The sequence below is a fragment of the Ambystoma mexicanum genome, chromosome 5q (assembly GCF_040938575.1).
Source record: "Ambystoma mexicanum isolate Mex_15411 chromosome 5q, UKY_AmexF1_1, whole genome shotgun sequence".
Taxonomy (NCBI): Eukaryota; Metazoa; Chordata; class Amphibia; order Caudata; family Ambystomatidae; genus Ambystoma; species Ambystoma mexicanum.
In genome coordinates this window covers 784572858-784588741 of record NC_090933.1, presented here as the reverse complement: position 1 = coordinate 784588741, position 15884 = coordinate 784572858, and the positions used below count along the sequence as shown (strand labels likewise).

Below are 15884 nucleotides of genomic sequence, written 5' to 3'. Positions count from 1 at the left end.
TTCATTTGCTCTATTTTTGCGTTGCTTTCTACGGACTTGCTTTTTGGTAGGCATTCTTTGGGGTCTGTTGGAAAAAAAAGAAGGTATGGGTTGGGATGCTCTGCAATGTATATGTGCTGTGTGCATGAGTGTCTGAGTATGATGGGAAAGATGTATGTGGTGCTGTGTGATTGTGCATTGGGCAGCTACAATTAGTTGGGAAGGCTCTTCTTCTGTCTGTGTGTTACTAAACTGCGGTTCAGATGAGAGTAGAAAGTGAGCTAGTGGTGAGGAGAAGCATTAATAGTAAACCTAATAGTATAAAATTAAAACGGTTCTTTGTTTTGTAGTACTCAACAGGGTTGAGTATGTTATTTGTGTTCCAAAAAAACTGGGATTTGTGTGCATTTCTGCCTGCTAAACCCTGTTTAATAAATGGGGAGTTGTGGGCAGAATGGTTCAGAAATCACTGTTTTTTTTTGGTACGCAAATTACATGGATGAACCACACAGTGTGTTTGAAGAATACTAAGAATATTAAGGTAGTACTTACTTTTTTTTTGTAGAATGAGCAGGTTTCTTCGGATATGTTTGTAGTTCAGATGCTGCTGATTTTCAGGAGAGTGGTCTTCACTGCAATTGTAAAAGAAAGAAGTTAGTAATTATGTGTGTTTATAGCACTGATGTTAATGTAGACGTTGATTTTTATGTTTTTGTGGTAGTATTCTTGTTTGATATATGAACATAGTGTATGCATGCATTTCATTTGACTATGTGCAGCCTTTATATTTTATTTACAATATGTTAGTTCAACATGCTTTGCAAATGAGTAGAATTTTAAGTGCATGAAATTCACTTGGTTTTTTAAAGGTGTGTTGTAGATAGCAGACAGGTTTTTTTGATGTGACAGTTGATTATAGTAGATGGGAAAAATTTCAATAAATTCATGTTATAGCTAGACATGCCAACAATCAGGAGCCTCTGAGAGGGAGATTTCACCACAGCAATTGGCAACATTTATTTTTCCCATAGGATTGCATTGGGATTAGCATTAATTTAGGCGGGAGACAGTAAAAAAAATAGTGCAATTTTCAATGAAAAATTGTGAGTCTGGCACCTAAATCGGAAGGGTTGGCATGTATGTATAGGTTATGCGGGGGACAGTAAGAAATAGTTTGATTTTTCAATGATAGGCTATTCAGGTTTAGTGGCATTACTCTGTTTATATGGATTCATAAGGGTTGTACATGTATTGTGAATAAAATATGCATACCTGTAGTTTGTATTCATGCATGTGGATATGAATGCAGCTGTAAGTAGAAATCCTGGAGACTTGTAGAGTAGTTTTTGTAGTAGGTGGTTTCCAATGATATGAGACTTGTATTCAGAGTGATCACCAGTACATTTGAAGTGCGGAACTCTGATGATGGAGTTAGATGTAGAGGTCTTGGATGTGATTGGTGGATGGTTGTGACTGCTTAGCTGTATCCAATGAGGGAATGGCATCGAGAGTGATGTGGAAAGGGTCGAAGGGCTGGCTAAGAGTTACGTGCCGCGTGGACACTGCGGCTGTCCGTGGATAGGGCGTGCCACATCCAGGGTTTTCCAGCAAATCTAGTATGGGAAGGGGACCGTAGGGATCAGCCAATCAGATGTTGACGTTGTGGATTTGTGTAGAAAGAGAATGTGTGTAGTGAAGATGGCAGAGGTGGGTGTTGGTGCTCAGAGATATGTTTGTGCATGGTTTACAGCAGTATGATCAATGCAGGCATGTGGCAAACAGTTTAGATGTTAAGGAGTGGAGGTGGTGTGGAGCGCTGTGCTTGATTGCAATGTAGAGCGAATTCTACAAGTTTGTGAAGATATGCGCAGGATGAACAGTCCCCATCTGGTAGTTTTGCACTATGGTGCTCTCCATCTGGGCTATGTCAGTGCCCATACTTTGTTGGCAGATTTGGAACAGTTGGTACAAGGAGTAATGAGCATCCTTCCAAATGCCAAAGTAATTTTTTCTGGATTACTACCTAGGGTAATATGGGACAATAGTTCTGTTTTTTGTCCTCAGCAAAACATTGCTAGGTGTGCAATCAACTGAGGCATGTGTGCTTTCATGCTTAGAGCTGGTACGTTTTTCTGTAATAATGAGAATATTGATTCGAGTAATGCTGTTTATTTTGAAGATGGCATTTCCTTAGCTTTTTTGGGAAATGCCATGCTGTTTTGGAATGTAAGGGTTGCTTTTGAGGGTTCTATGTGAATTCATCGACGGACTTTTCATCGCAGGGTTTTTTGCCGCAGATTTATTTTCGGAAAAAAAACCATCGATTTTTTTTTTTTTTTTTTTTTTTTGTGGGGGGTTACCCCCCAAACACCCCATCCGTTTAATTATTTTAATATTCCCCTAGACACACACCAAATGTATTTAATTTTTAACTCCAAAAAAAAACGTATTTTTTTTCGAAAAAATAATCGCAGCAAAAAACCCTGCGATGAAAAGCCTGTTGATGAAATGATGGTATACCCTTTGGAGAAGGTTATGTGAAGATTTTAGTAGTAAAGTAAGAAGAAAAAAACCCCAAAAAATACAAAATAACAGGTGTCTGTCAGGCATCTGCAAAAAAAAACAAAAAAACAGCTCTTTTCAGAGCCCACCTCACAGGAGAAATGGGGCACACTATTTACATTTTATATTCACCATGCTCAGATTTTTGATATGTCCGCGGACATGGTGGTTGTCCGCGGACAGTGCGTATTACATACGGGGATCCTGGGGTGGAGAGGCATGCAAATAAGAATGAGCTGAGCTTGGAGATTTTGTCAGAACGTCTTTTTCCTGAGAGAAGAACAGATAGCTATGGCTGTGTGTTTCCGAAAACAGATTATCTGGATTTTGGGAGACTCATGGATACATTGTTTGGAGGTGCATGCAGAACGTTGTGGAGTAGCTACAGATCTTGGATTACCTCATGTGGAAGTGCACTGGCATGGAGTGCGTGGAATGAAGTGGCTGCACTTGGTACCTCTCTGTGCTACTTTAGAGACCGAGCATCATCCAGACATAATTATAATTCATTGTGGAGGGAACAGTTTAGGACATGTGTCTGAAATTTCTTTGCAATTTGCAATGAAAGAAGGACTTGAGAAGGTGTTGGACATGTTTCCAAATTTTCAAGTAATTTTTCCTCGATTTGCGCAAAGACAAATGTGGCTGCGTTCTTCTTTATTTGGTCCACAAATGGAGAAAGCGAGGCGCAATGTCAATAAGGCTGTTTGTGCCTTTCTAAGAGATGTTGGCATGTCCTCTTTTCACAGTGAAAATATTATGTTTCATAGCACATACATTGTTCGCAGAGGTGGAGTCCATCTAATTTATGCTGGCAATCAGATTTTTCTGAGAAATGTACAAAATGCATTGCAACCTTTTTTGGAATTAGAGTCATCTATTTTGCAGTAGATGTTGATGATTTCAAGTTTTTTAACACTCAAAAACACCATCAAAAGGCTCTTTTCAGAGCCACCACTTCCTCCCAGAGAAAAGTGCATTGTGTTTGCTACGGCAGCATCCTAAAATTTTATGTCCTACGACTGTCCGCGGACTTCCAAAAAATGCACAAGGTCCTGCATTGTTTATTTGCCACTTCTATTTTTAAACTGTGAAAGGCGGCTCTGAAAAGCGCATTTGTTTTTGAATTTTTGTTGTTTTATATTTTTTTTGGTTTTTTTACACACAACACACTAGGAGAGGAGGGGAAAGGAGGGTAAGGAAGGGGACCAACCACAAGGATAAGAAAGGGCAGGTGGAGAGAGGAAGATGTAGGGTGGGCCTTACTTAGATAGGTAGCAGGTCTTCTGGTGCTCCATGACCGTAGTCTCGGAAGCACTTCGAAGACTCTCCCCCCTGCAGAGTACTGCATCGCAGTACATACACAATATTGTGACCCTCGAAAGGTAAGGGTCAACAGCATCATGAATGGCCTGTGAAGCAGCTGGAGGGAAGCGCTCTCCTACAGGAGTGTCTCTTGTGGTGAGAGGAGCAGAAACGGAGGATGCTGTAGAGGAGCTCAACCTACTATATTTATCACAAGGTACAACCTTGTGAATGTCCGCACTGTGGAACGACATTAGGTGTCGCTTCATGGATGTCGTACCAAAACTGTACGAACCACGTCTCCCGCGACTCAGCACCATTTTGCACTGTTTGCAGGTGGCCTTGTTCGCACATGCTTTTGTTATGTTACCATGAATGGTAAACAACCGCCACACCCAAGACTCCCTCATTCTCTTCATCCTCTTCATCCTCGTTCTCTACATCCTCAAGCCTGTTCCCCTCTGCAGGCCCTTGGGGAGGTGGTGGTGGTGGAGGGTTTGGGGGTGGTGCTGAGGCAGATGTAGCAACAGCAGCCATGGATGCCATCAGGGTTGATGAGATAACCTCAGCAAGAGCAGCAAAGGTAGCAAAATTCAATCTGCAATAGCCAGAAGTACAATGAAGATCAGCTCTGGGGTTTGGCCTTTTATAGGGGTGGAGGGGTGCGCTTCGCAAACAGATCGAACATCCAAAAAGGTTCAAAAAGTTCCAAAAAGTATGTGGAAAGCCAGGGTCATTGTCTGGGACATGTGCAATGGTGAATTTTTACTGTAAAATAATTTGGATTGTCTGAAAAAGTTCTTTTAAAATGTTGGGGAACTGGACAGTGTCCGCAAATTAGGACACATGCTCAGCGTGGGTGCGGTCATATGATGTCGTCAGGAACACGTGTCCGCAGGACACCAAATGCACAGGAACGGTTGTGCGCATGCGTGCGGGTGTTCTATGGACAGTGTTCGGGTCCTCAAACAAATTAAAAGAGCGACAAAATTGAGACAGACAGTTATGGACAGGCGCGATGTTCGCAGGACTTACGGGTGTGGTGCGCATGTGCGTAGATGTTCTGCAGACTGTACGGACAGGTATAGTGTCCTTAGGACACCTCCATTTTGTTTGACTACGGACATCCCGGACACTGCACGTGTTCTTAGGACAGTTTCAACTTAGCTGCAGACGGTACGGAAACGTATAGTGTCCTTAGATTTCCTCCATTTTGTTCAGTTACGGACATCCTGGACACCGGGTGTGTTCTAAGAACAGTTCCATCTTGGTTGCGAACAGTACGGACAGGTATAGTGTCCTTAGGACACCCCCATTTTGTTCATTTACGGACATCCCGGACACCGGGTGTGTTCTAAGAACAATTCCATCTTTGCTGCGAATGGTACGGACAGGTATAGTGTCCTTAGGACATCCCCATTTTCTTAATTACGGACAGCCCGGACAGGCACACTGTCCTCTGACATTTTAACTGCTTTAAAAAAAAAAAATAAGACACAAAGAATTACATTAATAGAAACATTATATTTTTTTTATTATATACATATACACAATTTATGAAAGAGAGGGGGAAGCAGAAACTGATACAAATACAGGGGAATTAGGGTATTGGAGAGGATGGATGGGAGGGGATGAAGGGATGGACGTCTCATCAAAACGTTTTTCTTGGTGTTGAGGGTTTGGGGATAGTTGACTGGGACATGGAGAGCGGGAACAGGTACATGTGGGACAATGGTACTTATTTTTTTCTTTTATGTGGTCCTCCACAAAATGTTTCAAAACATTGAAATTTTCCTTGACCATGTCCATTTCCAGTTCCATGCGTTGCAGAGTCTTTCCCAAATGTGTCTTTTGGTGTATTATTTTGAATGATTGTATGGTCTGTTAAAAATAAATTTATATGTTAAGTACACATAAAGTAATGATTATTAATTTGCTTATATAGAGAAGTGTCTACCATTATTATCGCTGTCTTCAGACATTTCCCCACGTAGAAAATATTCCTCAAGCCATGCCAAAGTACTGCACATTTCTGTGTGAAAAACAAAAATATATTAATTGTAGTGTACCTAATACAAAAAGTTTAGAAATGTATACAAAAAATTAAGTTTACTTACTAATTTCTGGTAAATTGTATTCGTACTGTGGTGTAAGTCTACTGTTGCTTCTAGCTCTGCAGTTTCTGTGAGGTAATTATGTTGTAGGCATATCTTTTTTGTTTTGGTATATTCCATTTTACTACATATGGTAGTAATACTTTATAATACAATGCTATTTGGATTAATGCATTACTTAATGCACTACGTACCTCATTATATTTATTGCAATGATCCTTGACGCTTTTTTATTAACATTACAATAACAATCCCTTGTATAGCATTTTCATGAAAGGTAAATGCAGATGTCTATGGGAAAAAAGGACATTTTGCGACCCCCCCCTATAACTTTGCCCCCCCTGGACCCAAACCTCACCAAACTTTGCAAAAAAATTCAGAGTGGGCCATATACTTTGCTTTGCAAAGTTTGGTGGGGATTCGTCCAGGGGGAGCGAAATTAGAAGCCTTATGGAATGTGCTTAGATCACATGCTGTGCATAGGCCACATCTAGTGGAAGCTGCGGAGTATTACAGTTTGTTTTCCGAAACTCGAAAATGGGCGTCGATATAGGGCATGCCACTAATACTGTCCCTAGTGTGACGTCCACTGTACCCATGATCCCTCACGCGTGTAGGACCCTCAGATTGTTTTTTTCCGCCATACTTGTCATAAGCATTGTTGCAGAGTTCCCTAGCTTTCAGCCATTTATTCATAATTTATCTAAAAATCCCCGTTCTTACAATCCCACATCGAGAGATCGAAGATCGACGCCGGTCCGAAGAACGAACAACCATCGAGACTGCACGATGGACTTTGGGCCTCGGCCCGGACATCGGAAGGCCTCTGGCCCCGGCCCTGCAAGTAGGGAGAGTGGGTGTTGGACATAATCACACTCGCCTATTTCCTACATAGTCGCCAGGCTGCCATTAGGTGACATATGGAGAGTACTCCATTTAAATTTTGCCCCAAGTGCAACCGCAAGTTCCCTTGGGTTGACAAACATACCACCTGTAATCTCTGTTTGCCAAGGGACCACCCCAAGGCTAACTGCAGAGCATGTAAGCTTTTTGAGGCTAAAACACTAAAGGGCCGCTCCACTAAACGTTAGTCCATCACACCAGGCAGCTCCAAGCCATGGAGGCAGTGGGATCCTTCAGTGATGGCAGCAACGCTGCCGTTTCGGACGGCGAGGGCACAGGGGTGTCGAAAGACACCCAAGTGCTAGTCCCCGACCTCAGAGGATTGTCCGGCGGGGCAGTTATGGAGAACACACCCGGCAACACGAGGGATACCCATACCACTACACCTAGACACACTAACCCCAGCCGATTTTCGACATGCGTGTCGAGTGCTCGGAAGGAGGCGGCACATGGAGAGTGGTCCACAGAGTCAGTGTCCTCTGGGCGTTCCAGGTCGAGATCGCCTCACGACACACGGCAACCGTCCACAGTTGCCAAGAGTGCCTCGCTCCCCAAAGTCATGGAGGTATGGTCGTCAGAAGACGAATCTGACCCCCACCCGCAAGCAGCACGCTTAGGGTCGACTCCGGCAGCTCGTTCCACGTCTGCCTCCGAGTCTCGACGTTCACACTGTAAAGATACACAAGCTAGCCTACACCCTCGAATCTCGGCGCCAGGCGTCCAAAGATACAGAGAAGGCCAGACCATCAGGGAAACACTCCTCTACTCATGGTATTGGGGACAAACAACAGAAGAAGTAGCCACACACAACTTCTGCACCCCAGGCCCACAAGGACAAACGTGGCTCCTCAGATAAAGTTAAATCTAGGACCCCTACCCTGTCACCAAGCCTAAAGTTATCCCTCCCACTCTACAGGATATGGGAATAGGAGAGGAACCTCAGCAGGAGGTGGTCATCCCCAGTTCCAGGGAATGGAGCTCTGATGACATCGGCAGGGTGATGAGAAGAATGTCTTCATTGACTAATTTCTATGAAAAAGAAAAACCCTGATTATTTTCTGAGCTATCAGAGTACCCCTGACAACTCTACTCCTTCAGGATCCAAAGACCCTCAGCCTCCCATTAAAAGACCTTGTGATGACACTCCAGCTCAGGGACTGATTTCAGACCCATTCTCTGTTCATCCTTATCACCAGTATGCTGAAGACCCAGACATACAAATGCTGGACGACCAAGCAGGAGTCGATTATTACGGAGACGACGAGGACCAGGATGATGATGAGGAGGAGGAAGACGAGGCAGAGGTCTATAATCTAGACTACCCTGTTAGCAAAGAACCACCGGTCACTGACTCACCTGTGGATAATCAGCCTCTACTGAATGAGGTCTTCGTTAGAGCTGCAGACCACTTTCACATAGACACTCAAGGGGCTCAAGAAGAGAGGGACTTTGCAGAAGAGATCATGGGGATAAGAAACCCATCGCCCAAGCCATACCAGATCTGAAGTCCATCCAACGCAGAATTGACCCTTCCTTCCTCACCCTTAATCTCACTAGGGCTGTCAACCCCAGAATTGGAAAATTGTTCAGGGCCGCCCAGTCAGACCCACTTTATATAAGGGGTCAACTTAAGCCCGACTCGTTGGTAGTCACTAACACCAGGAAAGAGCAGGGACACCTCTATCATCATTTGAAGCTCCCCCAGACAAGGAGAGCAAGAGGATTTATGGGTTAGGAAGGAAAGTGGCCTCCACTTCCGCTTACCAGGCAACAATCGCCAATACCACCACTCTGCTGGCAAGCTATAATTGCCACCAGTGGGAGCAGGTAGCTGCCCTCATAGCCTCCGCACCTGAACCACTAAAGGGCCAGTTAGCCCAGATTGCGTCGGAGGGTAGATCGGTGACCGGGTGCATTCTAAAGGCGACCTTTGATGCCATTGATAATGCAGGCCGGCTCATCGCAGAGAGCACTGTCATCAAGAGACACGCTTGGCTCAGACAGTCAGGGTTTAAACCCGACACACAGGCCTCTCTTATCGACATGCCGGTGGAACTGAATGTCTTGTTTGGCAAAGCGGTAGAGGAGGCACTCAAAACTGCCAAGGATGAATACGATACCCTAAAGTCCCTGGGACAATTGACGAACAAACCCATGAACCAAAGAGGGAATAATAATAATTTTCGTTGCTCACGTGGACAAAATTCCCAGAGGGGTTCCAATTACTCACAGGGTCAGGGTAAATCGTGGGGTGGCAATTTACAAAGTACCCAAAGTTACGGTAGAGGTAACAAAATGGCCCGCGGTAGAGGGAGAGGCAGCCCAGGCAGAGGCGGTACGCCTCCCAGAAAACAGTGAAGCTCCGCTCAGGGTCCCTTCCCATGCATCCCCAGTAGGGGGGGCGCATTTCCAACTTCACCCAAGCATGGGAAGGGATCACCTCAGACAGATGGGTGCTGTCCACGGTGTCTGCAGGATACTGCATCGAACTGCTGGAGCGCCCCCTCAACCAGCCTCCAAGACAAAAAATATACTCCCTGGACCACCAAAAGATCCTCCTCGAGGAAATCGTCAATCTTCTCGCAAAGGACACGATTGAACTTGTCCCGGGCAACCATGTAAACAAGGGTATTTATTCAACTTACTTCCTTGTGCCAAAAAAAGATTTGACAGTGCGCCCAGTATTAGACTTACGCCCTGCAAACAAGAATGTCAAGCCCCAAAAATTTCGCATAACTACTCTCCAAGAGGTAATCCCCCTCCTAATGAAGGGAGATTACATGACAACATTGGACATGAAAGATGCCTATTTTCATATTTCCATGTTCTCAGCGCACAGAAGATTCTTGCGCTTCAAGGTGGACAGTCAGCACTACGAGTTCACGGTGCTGCCCTTCGGTATAGCCTTGGCTCCAATGGTATTCACCAAGGTACTGGCGGTGGTGGCGGCACACCTACGCAGGGAGGCAATCCCAGTGTACCCTTAGCTGGATGACTGGCTCATCATGGGGGAGACCCCAGTAATTTGCAGTTCCAACATCCAAAGAACGATCAACCTCCTCTTCGAATTGGGTTTCTCAATCAATGAGAAAAAGTCATGCCTGGTGCCAAGCACCTCCAAACAGTTCCTAGGAGCTGTCCTAAACACTCACAAGGGGTTGGCCTTCCCATCAGAGGAAAGAATTCGGAATCTACTACTGCAAATTCCTCAATATCAGCCCGGTTGCCAAATAAGGGTGCGCAAAGCAATGTGTTTGCTAGGCATGATGGTGTCATGCATTTACCTGGTTCCCCACGCGGGCCTGCGCATGCGACCCATGCAGGAATGGTTGGCGAAACAGTGGTCTCAGGCAAGTGGTCAGTGGGACGATCTAGTGGTCGTTTCGCCAACACTAATACAGAGCCTTCACTGGTGGACAAGAGCGAACCTGTCAAAGGGGAAACCCTTTTATGACCCGGAGGTACAGGCCGTAGTCACTACAGATGCGTCCCTGTCGGGGTGGGGAGCACACCTCCTTCACCACACAGCTCAGGGTCTCTGGTCTCACACAGTGGCCAAGAATCACATAAACCTGCTAGAGCTTCTGGCAGTCTTCAGAGCGCTTCGAGCGTTCAAACCCCACCTGTTGAACCTGTCAGTGCAGATCTTAACAGACAGCTATGTTTTACATAAACAAACAGGGAGGGACTCGTTCGCCAAATCTGTCCAAGCTTGCCCAGAAAATTTGGAAATGGGCACTCAGACGGAACATTTACCTGTCATCTCAACATGTTCCAGGGGATCTCAATTCCTTAGCAGACGCCTTGAGCAGAGATCCCCTCCCAGAAGAACACAAATGGTGTCTACACGAAGAAGTTGTAGGAGACCTCTTCTCACAGTGGGGTTTCCTCACTATAGACCTATTTGCCACAAGCGAAAACAGACAATGCCCAGGATTTGCATCCAGGTTCCCCCAGCCAGGCTCCAAGGGGAACACCCTATGGATGAACTGGTCAGGGATGTTTGCCTGTGCTTTTCCACCCACTCCTCTGATGAGGAAGTTGGTCAACAAGATGCACAGGGAATCGATGACGCTCATCCTAGTTGCTCCCATGTGGGCGAGACAACCGTGGTTCCCACACCTGCACAGACTGGCAGTGTGCGAACCCATCAAACTCCCGTGCTGGCACAACCTACTATCCCAGCACGGAGAACAAACAGTGCATCCTCAACCCAGCTCGATGAACTTGGCAGCATGGCTCCTGAAGTAATAGTTTGGCCATCTCAATCTACCTCAGAGATGCATGGATATCCTAAGAGAATCTAGGAAACCAAACACAAGACACTGTTACTTTGATAAATGGAAAAGATTTGTTATTTGGTGCCAGAATAAACAGATCAACCCAGTTGATTGTACTCCTTCCAATATCGGCACCTACATGCTCCACCTGCTATACGCAGGGTTGGTATTTAATTCACTCAAGGTACACTTGGCGGCGCTATCAGCCTACACGACCTCCCATAACAAGGTGTTGTGGTGGAAAGTACCAGTGGTTAAAGCATTCATGGAAGGGGTTAAGAGACTCCACCCTCCAATTTCTAACCCACCACCAGGATGGGACCTTAATGTGGTGCTTGCTAAACTCATGGGGGCCCCCCTTTGAACCCATGCAGAAAGCTAGTCTCAAACACCTGACCTATAAAACTGCCTTCTTAGTAACAATGACATCCATAAGAAGGGTCAGTGAAATTCAGGCTCTGTCAGTGCATGATCCTTTCTTTACTGTTAATAAGGATAAACTGGTTCTACGAACTCATCCTAGTTTCTCACCCAAGTTAATTTCTAAATTCCACGTTAACCAGTCTATTGAGCTACCGGCCTTCTTCCAAGAACCCAAAAGCTCTGCTGAGGTGAAACTACACACTCTCGATGTGTGAAGGGCGGTCCTCTACTATGTAGACAAGACCAGACCGCTAAGAAAAACAGACCAACTGTTAGTATCCGTAGCTACAGGCAAAGAGGGAGATCGCGTCTCTAAAGGTGCCATCTCAAAATGGATAGTCAAGTGTATCCAGCTGTGTTACTCCCTTTCTGAAAAGACTCTGCCTTTTACGTCAAGAGCCCACTCTACAAGAGGCACTGGGGCCACTCTGGCTTTCATTGCAAATGTACCCCTTGACACCATTTGCAAAGCAGCTACATGGAGCTCTATTCAGACTTTTACTCAGCACTACTGTATTAACACTCATTCCAAGACAGATACTCAAGTGGGACAATCGGTTGTAAGACATCTCTTTGCTCATGATCCTTCTCACATCCCACCTCCTTCTTCTAACACTCACCGTAATCGTATTTCTGATGCTTGTACCTGCTTAGATTCACATGCGCCCGGCCTTCCTCCCCTCTGAGAGAAGGCGCATGGATGCTTGTAGTCTTATCTATCTATCTGCTTGGATAATCTGTACTCGCGCTACTCCTCATGCTTTCTCATGTCAGAAAAAATACAATCTGAGGGTGCTACACGCGTGAGGGATCATGGGTACAGTGGACGTCACACTAGGGATAGTATTACTGGCACGCCCTATGTCGACGCCCATTTTCGAGTTTCGAAAAACAAACTGTAATACTCCGCAGTTTCCACTAGATGTCGGCCTATGCACAGCATGTGAATCTAAGCAGATACAAGCATCAGAAATACAATTACGGTGAGTAATGTATCCCATATATATTCAGTAAAAAAAACGTTGGTAAAGGGACGTTATGGTTAAGTTGCGCTACTAAAAACCTATGAAATTCAGTAAAAAAACGTTGTTAAAGGGACGTTATGGTTCGAAGTAAAACCAGAAAACCACTGAAATTCACCAGTTATGGTAAACTAAGCAACCATAGCTCGTGCCACCACCGTTCACTGCTAAGACTAACACCCAGGACATCAAATATGACATCACAAATGTCATTGATGACATCACTGATGACATCACATGTGCATTTACCTTTCATGAAAAGTCTGTACAAGGGATTCCTATTGTAATGTTAATAAAAAAAAGTGTCAAGGATCATTGGAATTAGTATCATGCGGTACATAGTGCATTAAGTAATGCATTAATCCAAATAGCATTGTATTGTGAAGTTTTTTCCAATATACTAATGTACACATGTAGTAACATAGACATAGTGTGCAGCAGACATGATGAAGATGAAATATTACTAATCTTGCCATGTTAAATACTAAAATTATAAATGCTTTCTTATTAGTCTTGCATTCTGTTAAACATTTAATAAGTACCTAATCAAACCCACCTTATACATTATTGCATTACTGCACACAAAAAACAAACGGACAACAACACATACAAATAGAGCATATACAGGGAAAGTAACATAAACAAAAAAACAGCAGTATTACCCGACAATCTTCATAACCTAACTGATTATCTTCATGCACAGAAATTATTGCTCTGCTTCAAAGCTACTACTTCCCTATGTATAACTATCACATATTGTGACTAGACATGTGTACAAATATGAGCAAATCCTGGGAAAGTACAGTGATAAAAAAACAGAACTATAAGACAGTGTTGATAACCTTACTAATCATCTTCATACATAGAAAGCATTGCTGTCTTCCAAGTCTGTGTTTTCCCCTTTGTATGTTTCATATGCTTTGAGTGGACCCTAAGTGAATTACTGTAAGAACATATTTGAAGTATAAGTCTACAAATATAGTAATTTGTACTATAGTATAGTGAATTTGTAGTTCCCTTTAACTAAGTTTTTTCATTGAATTTCATAGGTGTTTAGTAGCGCAACTTAACCATAATGTCCCCTTTTTTTACTGAATATATATGGGATACATTAAACTTTTTTCATTGAGAATATATATATATATATATATATATATAACGCTTGGGCATGTTTCCGTATTCAGCTAATGCAATTTATCAGTGTTAGGTTGCCCTCTGCTGTCCGAATGGCAAAGTGCACCTCTGTGTGTCCTTCCACTTCAACAGCTATTATTTTATCCATCAGAATGAGCTTGGTTCTTCGCGGTCACATTTAACTTCAATTATAGCAAACATTTGGTTTTCAAGTTGCTTCTTTCCACCCCCACTTCTCTTCAGACAGGGCACACCGTTTGCTGAGAAAAGTTAATTACTGGCTCACTGTTTCAGTCTCTCCTGTGAGTGTGCTGAACAGGAATATGCACAGGCATATTTTATGATATCAGGTGGGCAAATGATTAACAGAAATCCCCATGTGTATGCTTGTGTGCGAGATGCACTGGAACTGGGAACCAAAGGCATGCCCTCCTCCGGGGTGTCTGCCACCTCTGTTTTCAGTTATTGAACAGAGCCATGGTCATCTATATACTATAACGGTGTATGTTATGCCGGGTTCAGCTAGTTATGAAATAAATCTTAAAGACCGCCACATCAAATCCTCATGTTACGATGTGAGGTAATCCCTCATGAATGAGCAACACATTTTGTGCCTTTTGTGGCTTAATAAGGAGCAAAGTGCCAGATTTTGTGCAACTAACAAAACCATTTAAGATTATCCATTTTGCTTGTTCCCCCATATACACACTCACACAGATGTTTTTCTGCCACATGCGATTTTGCAATACTCTAAATGAAGTTTGTGGGGTGTGTTCTTTAGTATTTGTCTGGTAATGCTATGGTGTGCTATGCTATGAGGTTTGATTAACTGTAGTGCTAGCAGACAATACACTTTTTTGTATTTCTCCTTTTGATAGTTTCCTAGGTGAGCTAGGCATTGAGCAGGTGACAGTTTGTAGAAATTAACATTTAATCACGCTATGAAGATTGTGTTTGGTTAAGGATATCAACATGCTTTTATAGATTTTTACAGGCTTCTATTACATTGAATCATTTGTTTTTTCCTCATTTTAGGGGGCCCATTTGATCTGATGTCACGGAGAGTAATTTCAGCAAGTAGCAGTGCCATTGCGGAACGCATAGCCAAAGAACTTCAGATAATACCTCTTGAAAGGGATGACGGGAAAAAGGAAAATTGATTTTGGCAGAATAATTTGTCACCAATCTTCCATTGTATTGTTTTTATATTCATCTTCCTGGCATTCAGCGAGAAATCTATCTAGAACAAAAAAATGGGTATTGTTTGTCAACACGTGCACTGAAGAAAATGCAAAATCTTATTTGAATGTTTAAGGATTTGAATTTCAAAATTGTTTGCTATGATGAATGTAGCACATTTTAATTTTAAGTAATTTACAGTAATTCAATCATGTAAAGAAACTGTTTCTTAAAGGGCATATTATCCAAAATAATGTAAAGCTTGAATGTGATCTCCCCATGAATGTGTTAGTGTAGTTACAGGGAATATGTAACATTTTTATATTTGTCTGGCCAATGTAGATTGTTCAGTTGGAAATTCAGGTGAGTTCACAGAAAACCCCTAATTGGATACCTAAACATCATTGCACTGGCATTTTATTTGTGTTCTCTTGCACTTTTGAAAATCTTGTTGCATTGAGGTGAGCACATTACAAACAAACAATTTTCTTTAATTTTTTGTGCACACTGTAGTACTTTTTTCAGCAACTCGGGGCTTCTAGTTGTAAATCTTGTACTTCACAGTTGTTATAGTGTGTGTGTTTATTGATATAGATATTTCTCCATGATGGGATCTCAATTAATATTTATGAACATAGAATAGCTCGACCAATCGGTGGAATCTTGAAACACTTTATGAAATATAATTATAAAATGTCTTTATAAATTAAAAAATAACAATATTGACTGCATAGTTTTTTTTATCCTTTTATATTTGTTTTTGCATGTAAATATATTCATAATGAAAAGTGGATTTTTGCTGCTTTTAGTTGGACATACAGCTGTTAGACAAAATATCAAAAGGAACAGACAGGTAGGCAGTCAATGATAACCAGAGAAATACAAACCTGCCACTTTCAGGCAACGGGGCGGCTCCAGTGTCCCACCCAACATGCAGTGTTGTGACAGTTGTCCGTCACTTCATTTTTTTCATGAGGCAGGTA

At 43.1% G+C, this 15884-nt stretch overlaps 1 protein-coding gene across 2 annotated transcripts in view; it reads left to right on the top strand.

Annotated features, from left to right (window-relative positions):
* Nucleotides 1-15627, top strand: part of IMPA1 (inositol monophosphatase 1) — a 319632-nt gene extending 304005 nt beyond the window's left edge. For both annotated transcript variants that reach the window (XM_069621274.1, XM_069621273.1), the window contains one exon: nucleotides 14758-15627. In XM_069621274.1, the coding sequence (XP_069477375.1) occupies nucleotides 14758-14882 (125 nt within the window). In that variant the 3' untranslated portion in view covers nucleotides 14883-15627. The remainder of the gene's footprint in view (nucleotides 1-14757) is intronic.
* Nucleotides 15628-15884: the final 257 nt, after the last annotated feature.